A 20438-nucleotide genomic window follows, 5' to 3' on the forward strand; every position below is an offset into this window, starting at 1 on the left:
CCAGTTTCTATGAACCACAAATCAAAGAGGTGAATGAATGAGATCAGATTTCAGAAAGATTTCCTCCAGCCGCAGTGGAGTGGATGGGATAGGAATTCATGCAGGGGAGCTGGAATGCAACAACCCTGTTATAAGGAAGAACAATAAGGGAGGCTGTCTAAATAGGGTTACGGAAGATCAGTACTAGAGCAGAGGCTGCGGAAATAGGGGCGGAATATTTCAGAAATACTTGAAGAGATCGTTCTCTTCAGGGTTTGGTTAGACGTAGTCTTCCGTGAGCAGCAGCGACGGCCCGTACCCTGGTTTGGGCCTTACGAACAAGAAGGAGGCGTTCGTGTTCTGAAAGGATTGAAAGAACCCCTCAAACTCCGACCTCAACCGTCGGCGGCGAGGAGGGGGATTGGTACTCTAAGGGCGGGAGCCCGCCCCCAGCAAGAGAAAGCGCTGAGTCATCCTGGCGGGGCACGTTGGGTCGGGGCGGTGCTCTGGCCATATCCCCCTCCCCATTCCCCCGCCTGCACCCCCGGCCCGCCCTGACTCTCGCGAGAGCCTTACAGGCTATAAAGGCAGCGCCTCGCGCACACCTCACGTGTCTTCTTCCTCGCTGGTGTCGGTCCTATTTCAGTGGAACTGGTGAGTATAAGGGCAGCGCCCCCGCCCCGCCCGTCACCTTTTCCGTCTTCTCGGGGCCCGCCGAACTCAGCTGGGCTCCTCGGACAAAGAAGGCGGCCAGGCGAAGCGATCCTCATGTAGGGCTCCTTTGGGTGCGGGGACGAGGTTGAAACCCGAGGCTAACGGCAGCTTGAGTCTCCCCTACCCCCAGCAATACAAGCAGAAAGCGGTGATTGGCTTGGCGTAGCGTCTGGGCGGGTTGGTGGTGATGGAGTCTCCTGACGGGCGGGTAAGGGAAACTTCTCGAGTGAATCTGCAAACTGATCAGGAACTGAGGGCTAGCCGTCGGTCGTGTAGTAGAGGGAGAGACTGTTCCCCATCTTCAGGTGTGGAAAGTTACCTAAGATTCCGTTCTCCGTCTTTATTTTTCCACCTGCAGAATGGGGTTTGTAGTGATTCTAAATGCCCTCGGTGAAGACTGAGCACTCTTCTGCTGAGCTTTCTGAGGTGCTAGGGTGGGGGTGATGATGGGAGTGGCAGGGAGGGTACAAGAAGCGGGTTTTGAGGGTGTGGCTTTTACCAGGGACCTTCAAGGGGCGATTTCCTGAAGGGGACACACCCGGTGGAACTCCAGCAGCATCCCCGCCCCCCGCTCTTGGTCGTGCTTTAGTGGGCGTGGGGATCCCTTGGAAAAGCAGGTTTGAATAAGGAGGGTCACCTCCTGTGTTTGGTTGGGTTTTTAATTGTCACAGTCGATGTTCAGTCTTTCTTATGGTTGTAGTATTATGAACCAAGAATTTGGGGACTTGAAAAGTTAGCTTCTTGGGATTATCAAACTGATGACTTACTGGGTTAAATCTTACCTTGGTCTTGACCAGGGTGAATCCAGTGTTATATTGCTTTTTGGCGATAAATTGACTCTTGTTCTACTTACCATTTTTCCAGGATCTTGGTCCCTCGGTAAACTCACTTTTGAAAGGACTTCTGGGCTTTAAACACAACACTTAGAATTTTGAAATTGAGCAGATGCCATAATCTTGGACTTGGCCTCTTAAAAAATTGGATTGGCTTTAGGGTGTGTGTCTTGGGAAATCTACCCAGAGAAAGATTAAAGGGTGCTTCCCACGTTCTGAAGGCAGATGGAGGTGCAGGCCAGGGAAAGGGCATCATGGCAGCTTCTGGGGCTTGGGTGCTCAGTGTTTATGGCATTGCACATTTGGGCCCAGGTTTGAGAGTTTCCTCTCTTCTCTCTGTACACCTGTATAATAAACGTACACAAGAAAAAGCAATTGTACAGATGATGGTTCAGGAAGAGTTCAGTTTATAAAGAAATTCCCATTTTAAAGTGAAAACAACATTGTAAATCAACTATGCTGCTGCTAAGTCACGTCAGTCGTGTCCAACTCTGTGCGACCCCATAGATGGCAGCCCACCAGGCTCCCATCCCTGGGATTCTCCAGGCAACAATACTGGAGTGGGTTGCCATTTCCTTCTGCAATGCGTGAAAGTGAAGTCGCTCAGTCGAGTACGACTCTTCACGACCCCATGGACTGTAGCCTACCAGGCTCCTCTGTCCATGGGATTTCCCAGGCAAGAGTAGTGGAGTGGGGTGCCATTGCCTTTTCCTAAATCAACTATATTCCAATAAAAATTTAAAAATCTCAAATGAACAGTCCCTCCCCTCAAAAATGAAAACAGAGCTGAGATTCAGAGATGTGTAATATTTTTGTTTGAAAAGTTGGAAAGCTCAGTTCATGCTTCTTACTGTTATAAAAGTTTATGTGTATATTCAAGACCACTGGACAATTTCTACAGCTGAGCCTGTTAAATAAATGAAGGTTGTTATCTAGAAAAGTAAGACTTGTTTCTAATTCACTTTCTCTCATCTTTTCCAGCTGATAGCAATATGTCTTCAGGGAATGCCAAAATTGGGCACCGTGCCCCCCAGTTCAAAGCAACAGCTGTTATGCCAGATGGTCAGTTCAAGGATATCAGCCTAGCTGACTACAAAGGTAAGAGTAATTAATTAGGTTCATTAATATGAAATTATATTACAATCTAGGGAGGGCTTGTTCACTCTCTGTATCTCTTGTCATGTTTGAGTGTAAAATGATTTTTACATCTTTAGGATAAGAGGCTGTTGCCTTCCTATTGAATTAAAGTGGTGATTATCATCAGTGAACATAGGGTAGATCTCCCAAGTCCAAACAACTTCTGGAGAAGGCATGTGCATACTTCATTATATCTGGACATAATATCTCAATTATCTTCCCAATATTGCTCCTCAGTTATTTTACTGGAGATAAACTCATTATCTTGTTACAGTTTAAAGCCTCGGACAATTTAAAGTCTCAGAGCTCAAGTCTTTGGAGCTGTGAAACTGTTCAGTTTACAAAAATGTGTGTCACGACTGAGGGTTTAGGCATGTTCCCTTGACATTTTACCTCCAGAGAAAAATTGATGTCACAGTTGGAACAACTCTCCTTTCTGTTAAGTAGTTTCATGTAGACACCAGGCAAATACTAATGAGGATCTTTTTACTTTATTGTCCTAGAATAGCAAGGTATTCTGGGACGGTTCAAAATACGGATTTCCTAGCATTTAAACCTAAGAACTCAGGTGTCAAGTATACCTTTCTTGGTGATATAGCAGTTCATAGAGTTAGCTTTTGGGTAAAACCTATGACTAGATTTCTTAACAAATTCCACATACTGGTTGGAATGAGAGCAGATAAGTGGGGCCCTATGGAGGGAAGCTCCTCCTGGCAAACAAAGTAAGTAGCACCATAGGGAGGTGACCCTGGCCCAAGGGTAAAGGCATGAGGTTTAGGAAGAGTTGCTCTGTGCCCTCCTGGGCTTGACCTGCTGAAGCTTATTAGCAAAACCCTGGGGGAAGGTTGAAGTGAATGTCAAAAGGACCAGCTTATTTTGATTTTGAAACATTGCTGGTATCTGGAAATGTGAATATTTGGAATTGTTGGTGAGAGACTGCTTGACAGGTTGAAGATCTACTTCAGTTGGTAATCAGAATGACTTTCATAAAATTCCAACTAGAAATCCTATTACCTACCAGGAGAATTTTGGGAACTTTTGTCTTAGAAATTTTTTCTTTGCTTGTGCATCCTATCAGACTTATTTGAACCATGTTTGTGATGATTTAGGTATCACTTAGACCTTACCTATCACATTACTGTGGTTCACTGTGGAAGAATACCAAAGGCTCTGACTTTCTCTTGTTGGTCTTGTTGCCTTGTGGCAGAGAATCCAGCCATTAAGCTCTTTCTGGGCACTGATTATATGAGTATTGGCAGTAGATGATTGCATCCTTGTTTTTTCTTCACTGAAGAACTTGGTGTTTGTGTTAATTTTAACTACCCAGAGAAGATCAAAATTAGACTGAACAGTGCTTATCTGTAGTTGGCAGCTAACATGGAAGAAGGAAAATTCTTACAGCCGAGGTTCTACAGTAGCTGCTAGGCATCATCTGTGTTGAGCATCTTGGTGTTTTAACAGTTGTCTGCCATCAGTTTAAAAAGGCTTCTTTTTTCCCATAGGAAAATGTCTTTAGGTTTACATTCTCTGCAAAGCAAGGAAGTCTATTTCAAAGGATAATGGGCTTTTTTTTTTTTTTTTTCAGGAAAATATGTTGTGTTCTTCTTTTACCCACTTGACTTCACCTTTGTGTGCCCCACGGAGATCATTGCTTTCAGTGATAGGGCAGAAGAATTTAAGAAACTCAACTGCCAAGTGATTGGTGCTTCTGTGGATTCTCACTTCTGTCACCTGGCATGGTAAATCTCTTGGTCCATTTGGCATGGGCTTATTGTAGAAAATTATTATGGATTTTTTTTTTGGTAGCTGTGCTGTGTGGCATGTGGGATCTTAATTCTCCAACCAGGAATCAAACCTTTGCCTCATGCAGTGGAAGCGTGGTAGAAGTCTTAACCACTGGACCACCAAGGAAGTCCAGGCATAGGAACTTTTAAGCAGCAACTAGAACCCGGAGGCTTTGGCAATAGACTTTCAAGTATTGACTTCTGGCTCCTCTTGGAAGGAGTACAAATGCTCTGACTTCCTCTTGTTGCTCCTATAACTTAGCAGCAGAGGGAAAGCAGCTTGGGTTGCAACTGAGTGTACCTGGTGATTTTAATTGGCCTCAGCCATTTACTGCTGGGCTTCCCTCATAGCTTAGTCGGTAAAGAATTGCCTGCAATGCGGGAGACCCGGGCTCAATTCCTGGGTTCGAAAGATCCCCTGGAGAAGGAAATGGCAATCCACTCCAGTATTCTTGCCTGGAAAATCCCATGGACAGAAGAGCCTGGCAGGCTACAGTCCATGGGGTCCCAAGAGTTGGACACAACTTAGGGACTAAACCATCATTTACTGCTGGAAAAAATTTATTTTAAGTTGTCTGGGCAGTTAGATTAGCAACATTGGAGTGGGATAGATACAGTTAATGCTTTTGTTATAGAAGAATTTTAATGAGTGTGATTGTATGTGTGTTTTTTTACTATAGGATCAACACACCCAAGAAACAAGGAGGACTGGGACCCATGAACATTCCCTTGATATCAGACCCCAAGCGCACCATTGCTCAGGACTATGGGGTCTTAAAGGCCGATGAAGGCATCTCATTCAGGTATATATGCACCAGGAAACTGGCTGATTGGCTGAAGATCTTTTATAAGTAGAGCTGTGATCTGTGGAGACTTTTCTTATTTTGTTTTTTTTCCTGTTTTGTTGAGAAATAATTGATATACATCACTGTGTAAGTTTAAGGTGGATGGCATAATGGTTTCATTCTTTATGCAGGACCTAAGGGGAAGGCCAGTTTCTGCTGATTTACTCTTAACAGCAATTTCTAAAACTGTACTCTCTCCCTCTGACCTTAAATATTTTCTTCCAGGGGCCTTTTTATTATTGACGATAAAGGAATCCTTCGACAGATCACCATAAACGACCTTCCTGTCGGCCGCTCTGTGGATGAGACGCTGAGACTAGTTCAGGCCTTCCAGTTTACTGATAAACATGGGGAAGGTAAGCCAGTTTGCCTGGTGACAGGACAGTGGAGTGATAGGGTGGGAAAGATGGTGGGAGCAAAGTCTACCAGACAGGAAAAGGGTTATTATGTCTCTTTAAGAAATTGCAGTCTCTGGATTATAGTGGGTTGTGGGGGTGAGGTAATAGAAAAGCTTGGGGAGGAGAATATAAAGGCTTTTTGTTCCAACTGCATATTCCCAGCTTCTACCCTGCTCATTTAGAATTACTTACTGCTGCAGATTCAACTTGTTAAAGTGTAGGAGGATTTCATAGGTGTTAACATTTTTGTCTTTTACAAATTCATTCTGTTGTGCAGGATATTTTTTGTATCTATAAGAATTATAGTCACCAAATACCAAATTATATAAATGCTCAATAGAAAAATTTTTTTGAGGAGGGATGAGGGCAAGAAGGTTTGAGGTGAAATCTCTAGGTCCTTAGAGAAGTTTCAGGATTCAAGACGATGTTTTTGTTGAGTCTGTCCTTGTAAAATCTAAACATGACTGAGAAGATTCAATTTATGGTTTTTGTCTAGCATTCGCTAGAGTGTAGGTCTTTCTTACTGCTCTGGTCCTTCTCATCTGAAATAGTCCCCTTGAAGTGTTTTTGATAAAGTCCTGAACTGCTTGCTCCCAGGTTCTCAGTTTATAAGACTGTAGCTTCTGAAAACTCCCCACTTTGGCCCAGTGGAGTTGTTGCTTTTAATGAGACCACCTTATTCCAGCTAAGAGTTTAAAGAACAGCTCCTCAGTCTGCTGCAAGTGCTGGATATGTAGGGGGAAGGGGATCTTGAACCCCACCCAGCCACCCCAGCTTAATGTAATTGAGGATATAAAATAGTTGTGATCACTGCTCGGATCTCATGAGTTACAGGAGGTGGAAGTTAAGAGTCTGGATTAGTGGTGTTTGGGGGACCCAAAAGTGCTAGTTTGGCTGGAGTGGAAGGCTAGTAGGTAATGGCAATCAGAAGGCACCATTTGCAGAAGTATGTGTAGGCTTTACCCTGGATTGAAGCAGACAGCAGCTGAGACTGCCCTCTGGTGGAGAATGGTTCAGAACAAAGATGGAAGGAGCTGAGGAAATGGGTGGCAAAGTTGGCCCTTTATTGGACTTTCCCTTGCATGTGTAGTATAGACTTTTTAATTAATTTTTACTGCAATAGACTCTTGAACCCAAGTTTTCATGAGTTGTGAAGCTTGCTTCTTCACACTCTTGTTCTCCGGTGCTTCCCATCCCACTAAAACAAGCACAGCTTTCTGTGTGCAGTCTTTAATGGCTTATAATACGATAGTATTTGATTGCCTGTGGATATCAAGCACTCTACCAGGTGCTGTCATGTTATTTGACAAATAATCCTACAGTCCTGTTTTTAAAATTGAGATACATGTTAGTTTCAGGTATACAACATAATGATCTGATATTTGTATATCCTACATTCCTATTTTGCTTTAAAATTTCTTTTATCTTGAATTTACACTTTTTTGGGGGGGATCTTTGAGTGAACCTGTATTACATTTTAGCAGAGAAAAGGGTGAACTGACAATACTACAAAGAAATTTTTTACTTAAATCCTATGTTCCTATTTTTTTTTAATTTTTCAAAAATTAAATTTTTCAAAAATTTATTTATTTTTGGCTCTGTTGGGTCTTCATTGCTACTTGGGCTTTCTCTAGTTGCAAGTGGGGGCTACTCTCTAGTTGCAGTGTGAGGGCTTCTCATTGTGGGGGCTCCTCTTGTGGACTACGGGCTCTAGGGCACTCAGGCTTCAGTAGTTGTGACTCCTGGGCTCTGAAATTAGGCTCCATGGTTGTGGTGTGCGGGCTTAGTTGTTCTGTGACATGTGGGATCTTCCTGGGTCAGGGATGGAAATGTCTCTTGTGTTGGCAGGCAGAATCTTCACCAGTGAATCACCAGGGAAGCCCCTGTGTTTCTATTTTTAGGACCAATAAACCACTATTTAAACACTGTATGTATTCAGTTAATGGTAGAACTGGGATCAAAATTCAAAGCCCTCTTTTTTTTACATAGTTTAAAATGATGAGAAAGGCATTGTTTAGAGCCGTCTGTGTTAGGGAGAGTTGTACTTCAGGTTCTGTTGAAAGCTGGTCAATGTGGGACTCAGCCAGTTCTGCTGAGCTTCATATTCTTAAAATCCAGCACTGTTGGGTATGAGTCCCAAGTGTGGATCTTTCTTTCCTGTCATTGATTATTGGTACAGTCTTAAGTGCCAAGAGGCCTTAGTGCAAGGATACTAAGTTGTCAAGGTTCTTCTTTCTGGCTCATTATTCCTTCTATCTTGGTGTCGTGGTTTGTAATTGGGCTCTTCTAAAGCTGTGTTTTCTTCCTGGACAGAAGAATCTTTGGTTTTCCTGGTGGTAAACTGCTGGGTCTGGTCACTGATTTTATGCTGCTCTTTATTCTCAGAAGCTTGTTTATACTTATGACCTGTGCTCTAACCCTTTGCTGGCACTAAAGCCAATGACTATGTAAGGATCAAATGGAGATTTTGTAAAGCAGCTAAGTGCATACATACCTTGTTCGCAGATGGCTGTTTGTAGAATCTGACCTCTGAGGCTATGACATCCTTGCTGCTGCTGCTAAGTCGCATCAGTCGTGTAACTCTGTGTGACCCCATAGACGGCAGCCCACCAGGCTTCCCCATCCCTGGGATTCTCCAGGCAAGAACACTGGAGTGGGTTTCCATTTCCTTCTCCAATGCGTGAAAGTTAAAAGTGAAAGTGAAGTCGCTCAGTCGAGTCCGACTCTGCGACCCCATGGACTGCAGCCTACCAGGCTCCTCCATCCATGGGATTTTCCAGGCAAGAGTACTGGAGTGGGGTGCCATTGCCTTCTCCAATGACATCCTTAGAGGGGAAGAAAAGGGCTTCGTTTCACTCACTTGAGAAAGTGAGACTTTTGCTGCTTCGTTACTGGACTTTGGTGACTACATGTCTCCTGCAAGACAAAACAACAGGTTAAGAGTGGAATATCAGAGATCACTCCCCTTATCTCACTTTCCTCAGGTTTTCCCAGGGAGCATTGCTAACTCAGGGTGATAGGAAAGACTGAAGATTATGCTTTTGCATAAAGTATTTGAGAGATTCAAACTCAGACCTTTGCTTACCAATGTATAGAAGGCGATTACTTAGTGAAACAAGCAGGACCTTCTGTGGAGGTCCTGCCCCTTTGTTTCAGGCATTCTTGTTTGGCAGAGTTAAGGAACACTAAGACAAACTTAGTGTTTGTCTAAGAACACAATACCCAGCTGTGGATGTGACTGGTGATAGAAGCAAGGTCCGATGCTGTAAAGAGCAATATTGCATAGGAACCTGGAATGTCAAGTCCATGAATCAAGGCAAATTGGAAGTAGTCAAACAAGAGATGGCAAGACTGAAATGTCGACATTCTAGGAATCAGCGAACTCAAATGGACTGGAATGGGTGAATTTAACTCAGATGACCATTATATCTACTACTGTGGACAGGAATCCCTCAGAAGAAATGGAGTAGCCATCATGGTCAACAAAAGAGTCCGTAATGCAGTACTTGGATGCAATCTCAAAAACGACAGAATGATCTCTGTTTGTTTCCAAGGCAAACCATTCAATATCACAGTAATCTAAGTCTATGCCCCAACCAGTAACGCAGAAGAAGCTGAAGTTGAACAGTTCTATGAAGACCTACAAGACCTATTTTAGAACTAACACCCCAAAAAGATGTCCTTTTCATTATAGGGGACTGGAATGCAAAAGTAGGAAGTCAAGAGACACCTGGAGTAACAGGCAAATTTGGCCTTGGAATACAGAATGAAGCAGGGCAAAGACTAATAGAGTTTTGCCAAGAAAATGCACTGGTCATAGCAAACACCCTCTTCCAACAACCTAAGAGAAGACTACACATGGACATCACCAGATGGTCTACACTGAAATCAGATTGATTATGTTCTTTGCAGCCAAAGATGGAGAATCTCTATACAGTCAAGAAAAACAAGACCGGGAGCTGACTGTGGCTCAGATCATGAACTACTTATTACCAAATTCAGACTTAAATTGAAGAAAGTAGGGAAAACCACTAGACCATTCAGGTATGACCTAAATCAAATCCCTTATGATTATACAGTGGAAGTGAGAAATAGATTTAAGGGACTAGATCTGATAGAGTGCCTGATGAACTATGGAATGAGGTTCGTGACATTGTACAGGAGACAGGGATCAAGACCGTCCCCGTGGAAAAGGAATGCAAAAAAGCAAAATGGCTGTCTGGGGAGGCCTTACAAATAGCTGTGAAAAGAATAGAAGCGAAAAGCAAAGGAGAAGAGGAAAGATATAAGCATCTGAATGCAGAGTTCCAAAGAATAGCAAGGAGAGATAAGAAAGCCTTCTTCAGCGATCAATGCAAAGAAAGAGGAAAACAACAGAATGGGAAAGACTAGAGATCTCTTCAAGAAAGTTAGAGATACCAAGGGAACATTTCATGCAAAGATGGGCTCAATAAAGGACAGAAATGGTATGGACCTACCAGAAGCAGAAGATATTAAGAGGTGGCAAGAATACACAGAAGAACTGTACAAAAAAGATCTTCACGACCCAGATAATCACGATGGTGTGATCACTCACCTAGAGCCAGACATCCTGGAATGTGAAGTCAAGTGGGCCTTAGAAAGCATCACTACGAACAAAGCTAGTGGAGGTGATGGAATTCCAGTTGAGCTATTTCAAATCCTAAAAGATGATGCTGTTAAAGTGCTGCACTCAATATGCCAGCAAATTTGGAAAACTCAGCAGTGGCCACAGGACTGGAAAAGGTCAGTTTTCATTCCAATCCCAAAGAAAGGCAATGCCAAAGAATGCTCAAACTACCGCACAATTGCACTCATTTCACATGCTAATAAAGTAATGCTCCAAATTCTCCAAGCCAGGCTTCAGCAATACGTGAACCAGAGATCAAATTGCCAACATCCGCTGGATCATGGAAAAAGCAAGAGAGTTCCAGAAAAACATCTATTTTTGACTATGCCAAAGCCTTTGACTGTGTGGATCACAATAAACTGGAAAATTGTGAAAGAGATGGGAATACCAGACCACCTGACCTGCCTCTTGAGAAATCTGTATGCAGGTCAGAAAACAACAGTTAACAGACTGATTCCAAATAGGAAAAGGAGTACGTCAAGGCTGTATATGGTCACCCTGCTTATTTAACTTCTATGCAGAGTACATCATGAGAAACGCTGGACTGGAAGAAGCACAAGCTGGAATCAAGATTGCCGGGAGAAATATCAATAACCTCAGATATGCAGATGACACCACCCTTATGGCAGAAAGTGAAGAGGAACTAAAAAGCCTCTTGATGATAGTGAAAGTGGAGAATAAAAAGTTGGCTTAAAGCTCAACATTCAGAAAACAAAGATCATGGCATCTGGTCCCATCACTTCATGGGAAATAGATGGGGAAACAGTGGAAACAGTGTCAGACTTTATTTTGAGGGGCTCCAAAATCACTGCAGATGGTGACTGCAGCCATGAGATTAAAAGACGCTTTACTCCTTGGAAGGAAAGTTATGTCCAACTTAGATAGCATATTGAAAAGCAGAGACATTACTTTACCAAAAAGGTCCGTCTAGTCAAGGCTATAGTTTTTCCAGTGGTCATGTATGGATGTGAGAGTTGGACTGTGAAGAAAGCTGAGAGCCGAAGAATTGGTGCTTTTGAACTGTGGTGTTGGAGAAGACTCTTGAAAGTCCCTTGGACTGCAAGGAGATCCAGCCAGTCCATTCTGAAGGAGATCAGTCCCGGGATTTCTTTGGAAGGAATGATGCTAAGGCTGAAACTCCAGTACTTTGGCCACCTCATGTGAAGAGCTGACTCATTGGAAAAGACTCTGATGCTGGGAGGGATTGGGGGCAGGAGGAGAAGGGGACAACAGAAGATGGGATGGCTGGATGGCATCACTGACTCGATGGATGTGAGTCTGGGTGAACTCTGGGAGTTGGTGATGGACAGGGAGGCCTGGCGTGCTGTGATTCATGGGGTCGCAAAGAGTCGGACACGACTGAGTGACTGAACTGAACTGAAGACAAAGTGCTGCCTTCATATCTCTGAAGAGCCAGCTGATAGAAGCAGCAGCTTAGTGTTAGGGTTTACACAGTCCTAACTTTGTCATTTTTTAGCTTGTGTTTTTCTTGGGAATGGGGGTAAGTCACTTTTTATTTTTTTGGTCAGTGTTTACTGTGGTTATATATGATAGAATTTACCTTTTTAAGTGTATAATTCTTGGGTACTAGTTACATTCAGTGTTGTATATCACCACTATTTCTCAAACTTTTTCATCATCCCAAATAAGCAGTAGTAGTAGTAACCATGAAGAAATAACTCACCATTCCCCTTTCCCTCCAGCCTTTTGTAACTTCCGTTCAACTTTCTGCATCTATGAATTTACCTATCTTAAATATTATGTGCGTGAAACCATACAATGTTTATCCATTTGTGTCTGGTTTCTTTCACTTGGCATAATGTTTTCAAGGTTCTCAAAAGTTTATCCAGGCTGTAGTATGTGTCAGGGAGAAGGCAATAGCACCCCATTCCAGTACTCTTGCCTGGAAAATCTCATGGATGGAGGAGCCTGGTGGGCTACAGTCCATGGGGTCGCTGAGGGTCGGACACGACTGAGCAACTTCACTTTCACTTTTCATTTTCATGCATTGGAGAAGGAAATGGCAACCCACTCCAGTGTTCTTCCCTGGAAAATCCCAGGGATGGGGGAGCCTGGTGGGCTGCCGTCTATGGGGTCGCACAGAGTCGGACACGACTGAAGCGACTTCGTTGCAGCAGTATGTATCAGAACTTCATTCTTTTTAAAGGCTGAATAATATTTAATTGTATATGGATGCTTGGTGGCTGAGACAGGAAAGAATCTGCCTGCAATGCAGGATGCAGGTTCAATCCCTGGGTGGGGAAAATCCCCTGGAGCGAGGGGTAAAGCAACCCCCTCCAGTATTCTTGCCTGGAGAATCCCATGGACAGACTAGCCTGTTGGGTTATAATCCATGGAGTCGCAAGGAGTTGGACACGACTAAGCAACTTTGACTTTTCTTATGTATACTACATTTTGTCTGTTAACAGGTTTTTTCCACCTTTTGGCTATTGTGAATAATGTTGGTAAAATACTGGTGAATATATCTGAATCCTCGTTTCTAGTTACTTTGAATATATACATAGGAGTAGAATTTCTGGGTCCTATGGTTCTTGTGTATTTAGATTCTTAAGGAATTTTCAGACTTTCCCACAGCACCTGTACCATTTTACATCACTAACAGCAGCAGCAGCAGCAGCAATACCAAGCGTTCTTTATATCCTTCCCAGCATTTACTTTTTTTTTTTGACTAGCCATCTTAGGGGATATGAAGTGGTATCTCATTGTGGTTTTGATTTGTATTTCCATAATGACTAGTGATAGCATATTTTCATGTGTTTATTGATCATTTGTATATCTTTGGAGATACATCTTTTTTCAAGTCCGTTGCTCATTTTTAATTGTCTTTTTGTTGTTGTGGGAGTTTGGATTTAATTTTGGCTATTAATCCCTCATTAGATACGATTTGTAAATATTTTTTTCCCATTCTGTGAGTTGTCTTCAAAGAATTTATGGATTTTTGGATGAACTTAGAGCCCATTATACAAACTGAAGTAAGTCAGATAAAGATAAATATCGTATATGATCGTGTATATATATGGAATCTAGAAAGATGGTACAAAAAATTTTATATAAGACATAGAGAACAGACTTAGGGACATGGGGAGAAGGGAGGAGAGGGTGAGATGTATGGAGAGAGTAACATGGAAACTTACATTACCATATGTAAATTAGATAGCAAAAGGGAATTTGCTGTATGTCTCAGGGAACTCTGTATCAACCTAGAGGGGTGGGATGGGGAGGGAGATAGGAGGGAGGGGACATGTATACCTATGGTTGATTCATGTTGAGGTTTGCCAGAAAACAAAATTCTGTAAAGCAATTATCCTTCAATTAAAAAATAAAGAATTTATGGTTTTAGCTCTTCCATTTAGGTTGTTGATGTGTTTTTAAGTAAATTTCTTGTATATGGTATGAATAGATGACCAGCATCATTGTTGTTAATTTCTTTAAATTTCAGTTACTGCATGAACAAATTAAGAATAGTAACTCGGGCTACAGTGAGGATTAACTTGCATATTTAGTTTTGTACTGATAGGCTGAATGATCTGACTGGAGGATAGACCTCCTGGCACCTGAATGTTGAAGCTCTTTAGGGCTCAGATTTGGTTTTTTAGGCATCCAGTTGTCCTTAGGAGGGTGGAGCTTACCACTGATCTGGTTATTAATCAGTACCCTTCCTCTTGCAGTGTGCCCAGCTGGCTGGAAGCCTGGCAGTGATACCATCAAGCCTGATGTCCAGAAGAGCAAAGAATATTTCTCTAAGCAGAAGTGAGCGCTCGGCCGTTTTAGGGCCAGGCTGCAGTAGGCGGCCTTGAAAACAAAACCTCTTTTGTCCTATTTTTGTGCTTAAAACCATGATCTTACACTCCGCCAGGATGTGGTGTGGGACAGGACGGGCCTTTCCTGCAGGGGTTGGGGACGCCAGCCTTTCTTCCTCTGGACAGAAAGACCTGAGCCAGGCCAACTGATGTATACTGTAAGGGGGTATCACTTGATCTTTTGTAGTTGTATTAAATTTGAAATGAGACCTTGTTGATTCTTCATTGGTTGTGGGGCAGGGGAAGCTTTTAAGAGGAATTTAGTCTGCTTTTCTGGGAGAAAATGAGGTGCGAGAGCTGCCTCAGAATCGTGAAATGATATTGAGGGAAAATGTACATAGACAACAGGGAAAAGAGCAAGACCTGCTACAGTATCAGCCAAGGTGCTGCAGTTTATGCTGTAGGCTGGGTTGCAATGAGGTGCCTGACACTTACAGTACTAGGAGGGCTACATGAAAACCTGGATGAATGCCTGGGACTGGATCTATGAAAGATGACAGTTATGGGCTTTAGGTACCTTTGGAACTGAAAGAGGGAGACAAACCCAGGGCTGGCTTTCTGTGTCAAAAGAACAGTGGTGAGCACCTCTTGGCTTCCCTGGGTTTCCAGCCTTGAATTAAGGATAGTTCTTGTCCTCATGAAAGTCGCTCAGTCTTGTCCGACTCTTTGCAACTGCATGGACTATATACAGTCCATGGAGTTCTCCAGACCAGAAAACTGTGAGTGGGTAGCATTTCCCCCTTCTCCAGTGAATCTTCCCAACCCAGGAATCAAACCAGGGTCTCCTGCATTGCAGGTGGATTCTTTCCCAAATGAGCTATCAGGGAAGCCCTATCTTTCCTGATGCTGGGAAAGACTGAAGGCAGAAGGGGATGACAGGATGAGATGGTTGGAGGACATCACGAACTCGGACATGAGTAAGGTCTGGGAGTTGGTGATGGACAGGGAAGCCTGGCGTGCTGCAGTCCATGGGGTTGCAAAGACTTTGGACGCGACTCATTTGAACTTGTTCTCATTCGTATCTGTGTCGTGAGGGAGGGTTGTCAGTGGGGTGAAGGTGGATTCCTCCTGGGCCCAAGGCTAGGGCACATTTGCAACAGAAGATCCTTTAGTATGTGCTCTTCCGGACACCACCCCCCCACCCCGACTAGCCCAGGCAACCTGTGGGCAGTAGTACAGGATTCCCAGGGCCGTCAACAACAGCTTACTGTATGCTAAGCAATTTCACATTTATTCAGTCACCATGATAACCCTCTGAAGCAGGTACTATTATTTAGGGGATAGTTCCTCCTTACGCCCTGTAACAGGTAGCATTTCGAAGCACTGCAGAGAAATGGTAACAGGTAGCGATTCCATGTTTCAAGGCAGGTGGGAGGTCTGGATCTACTTTGGTCTTAACCAAACTTTCCTGAGCCTTGTTATTTTAAGATCTCTACTAGAATAATTTATCAAAAATAATCATTTTATACCCAAAATAAGTTTCTTCCCTGGCGAAATATTAATAGTAGTGTAAAAGTCTTTTAACAGGTAGGTGCCACTGCCCTAAATGAGGATCCCACAGGCAGGGAAGGTATCAGGGTCCAGGGGATATAGGTGGGGAAACTGTGGGACTGAGCCAGCCTCTCCTGGGATTCTGAGGCTTCTTGGATAAGAGTGTAGTGATGTGAAGCTCTTGGGATGGAGAGCTAGGCTCCTCTGAGGGCTGAAGCAAGCCCAGTAAGGCCAAGCGTTGGGCAGGAGGAGTGGAAAAGTATGCCTTCTGCTCTTCTGAGTAGCGCTCCTGAGGTGTCACAGCATCCCGGTAAGTCCAGTCACGCCAATGGAAATTGAAGCGTTCAAGCAGGCTGATGCGGTCAGCTCTTGTGGGTACACAGTCAACGGGCTTTGTGGGTGGCAGATTCGGCACCTCTGTTCCTCGCAGTAGCACCACCCCTCGGATGGCAAACCAGCCCCCAAACCTGGGATGTATGCACACACCTGCTATGTGCTGGGGAGAGGGTAAAAAGAAAGCAAGGTCATGGTGGTCATATGGGCACCAATAACTACCATCAATGCAAGCTAGTTCACTTCTTATTCAACAGTGATTCTACCTGTGAGCCTGTCAGGGAATTCCCTGGTGGTCCAATGGTTAGGACTCCACGCTGTCACTGCCAAGGTCCCAGGTTCTATCTTTGGTCAGGGAACTAAGATCCCAAAAGCTGTGCTGCATACACACACATGTGAACTGTCAGTCTTGGCTGGGCTCCCCTACTCCGTCAACTCTTCATGAAGTCACTGACCCCAAGGAGAGTTTCCTTAAGCTGAGCCTCAGCTTCCCAGTCGCACAGTGGATTTAATCACAGCTCTACCTGCTCCATTCTGTCACAAAGAAGAACAGACTAGTTCTCTAACCGGATCCCTGGTGGCTCAGATGGTAAACTGCCTGCCAGTGAAGGAGACATGGGTTTAATCCCTGGGTATGATTGGGAAGATCCCCTGGGGAAAGGAACAGTAACCCACTCCAGTATTCTTGCCCAGAGAATTCTGTGTACAGGAGCCTGGTGGGCTACTGTGCATGGGATCGCAAAGCAGAGTTGGACACAACTAAGTCTGAGTGAACTCCAGGAGTTGGTGATGGACAGGGAGGCCTGGCGTGCTGCGATTCATGGGGTCGCAGAGAGTCAGACACGACTAAGCAACTGAACTGAACTGAAACGACTAACACTTCACTTTTTCTGACTTGATGTGTCTGCAAGTAGACGAAATCATGGAACTGGATCATTGACCATGGTGTACTCTTGTCCTGGATTGTGCCCAGCAACTCCTTTACCCAGGGAAGGTGGAAGAATGGGACTTGAAATTTTTTTTTTGCTGTGCCATGTGGTTAACAGGATTTCAGTTCTCTAACCATGGACTGAACCGGGACCATGGCAGTGAAAACCTGGAATCCTAACCACTAGACCACCAGGGAATTCCTGGGACTTGAAATCTTGATGGAATTTTATTTCATTTTCGTTCTCAGCCCCTATTTGCTCATACTTGCCCTCTGACCTGGGTCCCCCAAGGGTCAGACTCCACGTCCTGTCGCTGGTAGTAGTAAGCAGCCCCTGCTACATGGGCTGCTGTCTGGGCCAGGATCTTGGGGCGCCGGTTGGGGTGTACCTCGTAGTCAGCGATGACTTCTATCTGCAGCTCTGGGAGGCTCTGGGTTAGAAGATAAGATGAAGACTTTAAGCGCAACAGGAATCATGATCATGTTCAACAGAGCCTTCAGTTGTGTTAACATGGCCCTGTCTTTAGAAGTCATGTTTAAAGGGAAAACATGACCTTAAACTTGGAGTGGGATTGGAGGCTCCAGTGTGAAGAAAATGATAATTCTGTTTAGGATTGTTCAGAAACCTCTGTTACGGCTCTGCCCTCCAGAGGCTGAGTGCAGAGGAAGACGGTCCAGCTTTGGGGAGACCCAGTGTATGTATACGTATTTATGTATACGTGTAAAGTATGTAGTGCAGGGGTCCTGTTCTGTCCTCAAAAGACCCCATAAGGCTCCCAGGTCTAGGGCAAAGACAGGTGAGAGATGCGTGGAGAATTTTGGGGCTTATTCCTATTTCACTTGGAGGTCAAGGGAAGTCTGCTCATCAAGTTGCCCATCAGGGAAGGGTGAGATTGATCTGTTTCAGACCTTGTTGGCTAGAGGGGGTGGCTAAACCTGAGATGAGAAGGCAGACTGGGGAGAGATCACGATGTCAAGGCTGGCTTTAGGATAGCCTTCTGCCGGGGAAGTGGCTCCTTGTAGGTCTAGATTCTATACTGAGCTTACAGGAACTGGAAGCAGATGCAGATTTGGAAGCTGGGTGAGGCTATAGCCAGCCTTGCTCACCTCTCTAACTCGGCCCAGGTGGTAGGCCACACACTGGTCCACAGGGTCAGTCAGTGGTTGGAGGTAGTGGCTCTGCAGGAAGGGCTTGAGGGCCCGGTCAAACATGGCAGGTGTGCTGAGTACCAGGAAGGCCAGTGTAGGTCCTGGCAGGGGTAGGTGGAAGGCTGGAGGCAGGAGTGCATTGTACCATGCCACCTGGAACAGAGAGAAAATTCAGGCCGCACAAGAGGGCTAACTTAGGCCTTAGCCAGGCCCATACCTTGGCCTGGCATTCAAGGTTTCATGCAAATTGTCCAGCCTCCTTATTCAAACAGTGAAATTCTCCTGATGATGTGTGTTTGTGGGGAACTCACCTGACAGTTATAATAGAGAGGCAAAGAATTCATAAACAACTAAGAAAAAGAAGAAATTGATTGTACTGTGGTTAGTGCAATAACAGGGCCAATGAAGGTCCTCTGAAATTAGAAAAGGCTTCTTGGAAGCTGAGTCTTGATGCTGGGAAGGTAACTTACAGGCTGATGTGGAGAGGGAGAATCTGGTGTGTGTTTTAAACAGGTCCCAGCATAAACGAAGAGGCAAAAAATGCAAAGCATACTTGGAGAATAGCAAGTTGTCTAGTTTGATAGAAATGAAGCATCTGAGGAGGAGAGCAGAGGGAGAGAAGGCTGGAGAGATCAGTAAGAATGAGACTGTGACTGGCCTTGAATACCAACTGAAGGAATATGGGTCTAATTTGCTGACAGTGAGGGGTTAGCCATTGAAGATTTAAGAAGCAAACTGACATGGTCAGTTTTAGATCAACCTGGCTGCAGTGTGGAGGAAGGAATAGAGGCAAAGTGACAGCAAGGAAGTTATTGCAGAAATCCAAATGACTAATAGTGGGCTGAACCAGAGCATAGATAGGTTGAATTTAGGAGACAGATTCCTAAAGATCGCTGTGGATGACTGTATGTGGCGCTGGGAAGGGGAGAGAAGTAGGAACACAGGATGACTGGCAGGGCTGTAAGAGGCACTGTTCAATACCACAGCTCCTTCTACCAAAGTCTTCTTGATTATATCAGACAGGCATCTCCAATCTCTCCCACACCTGCCATCCACCATTATCTCCATACCTTTACTCAAGCAATTTCTGATATTTGAGATGTACATGACCCTCCTTCCTTCCAATCTATCTTTTCATATATAGCTCAACTCCATTTTTTCCAGGGAAGCCTCTCTGAGGCTAGACCCAACTACCTCTTCCTCTATAATCCTCTCCCAGCATTGCTGTATGCCACTCAGTGGAAAGTGGAAAGGGTGGCCTCTTAAGCATCAGGCAAAAGGCTCAGGTTGAGTTGATTTATCCCTGCACTAAGCACAGGGCTCAGTGCAGAGGGCACTGGATGTGGGGGGAGATGGACCTATGTGACTAAGGGTAGGTCCTGATGCCAGACTTCTGTGTCAGGCAAGTGTACAGTTTCTAAACCCAGCCCAGCATTGATGATTGGCAACATCATGAATGTAACCTTTTGCAGATAGACTGAACAACCAAGCCAACTGTTTGCTTGTTCAACATCCAGAATGCCCTTTGCTCATGAGCCATACAAACATTCCCAGACCTTGCCCTCTCCTAAACTCCTTCAGGAAGCTTCCAAAGTGACTCTGGCTCCACAGATCCCCTTCTTCCTCTAAATTACCTGGGTGACAAAACCACAAGGTTACTGGATCACATGGTGTCTCCCACTCATCAATACAGCATTGTAGGAGGGTAAAAGAGATAACTCATTGGAAAGACTTTTATGTTGGGAAAGACTGAAGGCAGGAGGAGAAGGGGACGACAGAGGACGAGATGGTTGGATGGCATCACCGACTCAACGGACATGAGTTTGAGCAAGCTCCGGGAGTTGCTGATGTACAGGGAAACCTGGCGGTGCTGCAGTCCATGGGGTGACAAAGAGTCGGACACGACTGAGCGACTGAACAAAAACAACAAAAGAACAAACCTGCAACGCTGCTCTACCCATTTAGCCCAAGCGCCCTGTCTCGACAATTAAACGGACTCGCGGCCAGAGGAGCTCGAGAAAGATTAGAAAATTCACGGGCCTCACGTCAGTGGCACCGAAGCCATCCATACGCTTAGCCCTAGCACCGCAGCAGGGATAAACCAACCTGGAAGGGGTAAACTTCGAAGCCAAAAGGGCACAACGTGTCCTCAATCTTCTGCTTCAGCTCTGCGACTAGCGGCTCCATAGTGCACGTTACACACTGAGCCTGCTGGGCAATGGAGTCTCAAGGTTACTCGGGACTTTACGCTTTGAGACAGCTTGGACTCCATTTCCCAAGAGCTACGGGGATCAGCTGCGGCACTGTGTCGTCTCTGCGCGATGCATCCTGGGACACGTAGTTCATTCAGTTCGTAGAGGCACCCACTACAGAAGCAG

The 20438-nt window shown here is 44.7% G+C and overlaps 2 protein-coding genes across 2 annotated transcripts; one reads left to right on the forward strand and one right to left on the reverse strand.

The window, feature by feature from the left end:
• Positions 1 to 216: 216 nt before the first annotated feature.
• Positions 217 to 14368, forward strand: PRDX1 (peroxiredoxin 1). The gene is made up of 6 exons (XM_061413141.1): positions 217 to 633; positions 2508 to 2624; positions 4249 to 4402; positions 5128 to 5250; positions 5518 to 5648; positions 14028 to 14368. Exons 2-6 carry the CDS (start codon positions 2519 to 2521, stop codon positions 14111 to 14113), a joined length of 600 nt encoding a protein of 199 aa, XP_061269125.1. The 5' UTR covers positions 217 to 633; positions 2508 to 2518; the 3' UTR covers positions 14114 to 14368.
• Positions 14369 to 15367: 999 nt separating this feature from the next.
• Positions 15368 to 20425, reverse strand: MMACHC (metabolism of cobalamin associated C). The gene is made up of 4 exons (XM_061413132.1): positions 20167 to 20425; positions 18019 to 18213; positions 17190 to 17342; positions 15368 to 16146 (listed from the first exon to the last, which is right to left on the reverse strand). Exons 1-4 carry the CDS (start codon positions 20245 to 20247, stop codon positions 15733 to 15735), a joined length of 843 nt encoding a protein of 280 aa, XP_061269116.1. The 5' UTR covers positions 20248 to 20425; the 3' UTR covers positions 15368 to 15732.
• Positions 20426 to 20438: the final 13 nt, after the last annotated feature.

The sequence above is a fragment of the Bos javanicus genome, chromosome 3, assembly GCF_032452875.1.
Source record: "Bos javanicus breed banteng chromosome 3, ARS-OSU_banteng_1.0, whole genome shotgun sequence".
NCBI lineage: Eukaryota > Metazoa > Chordata > Mammalia > Artiodactyla > Bovidae > Bos > Bos javanicus.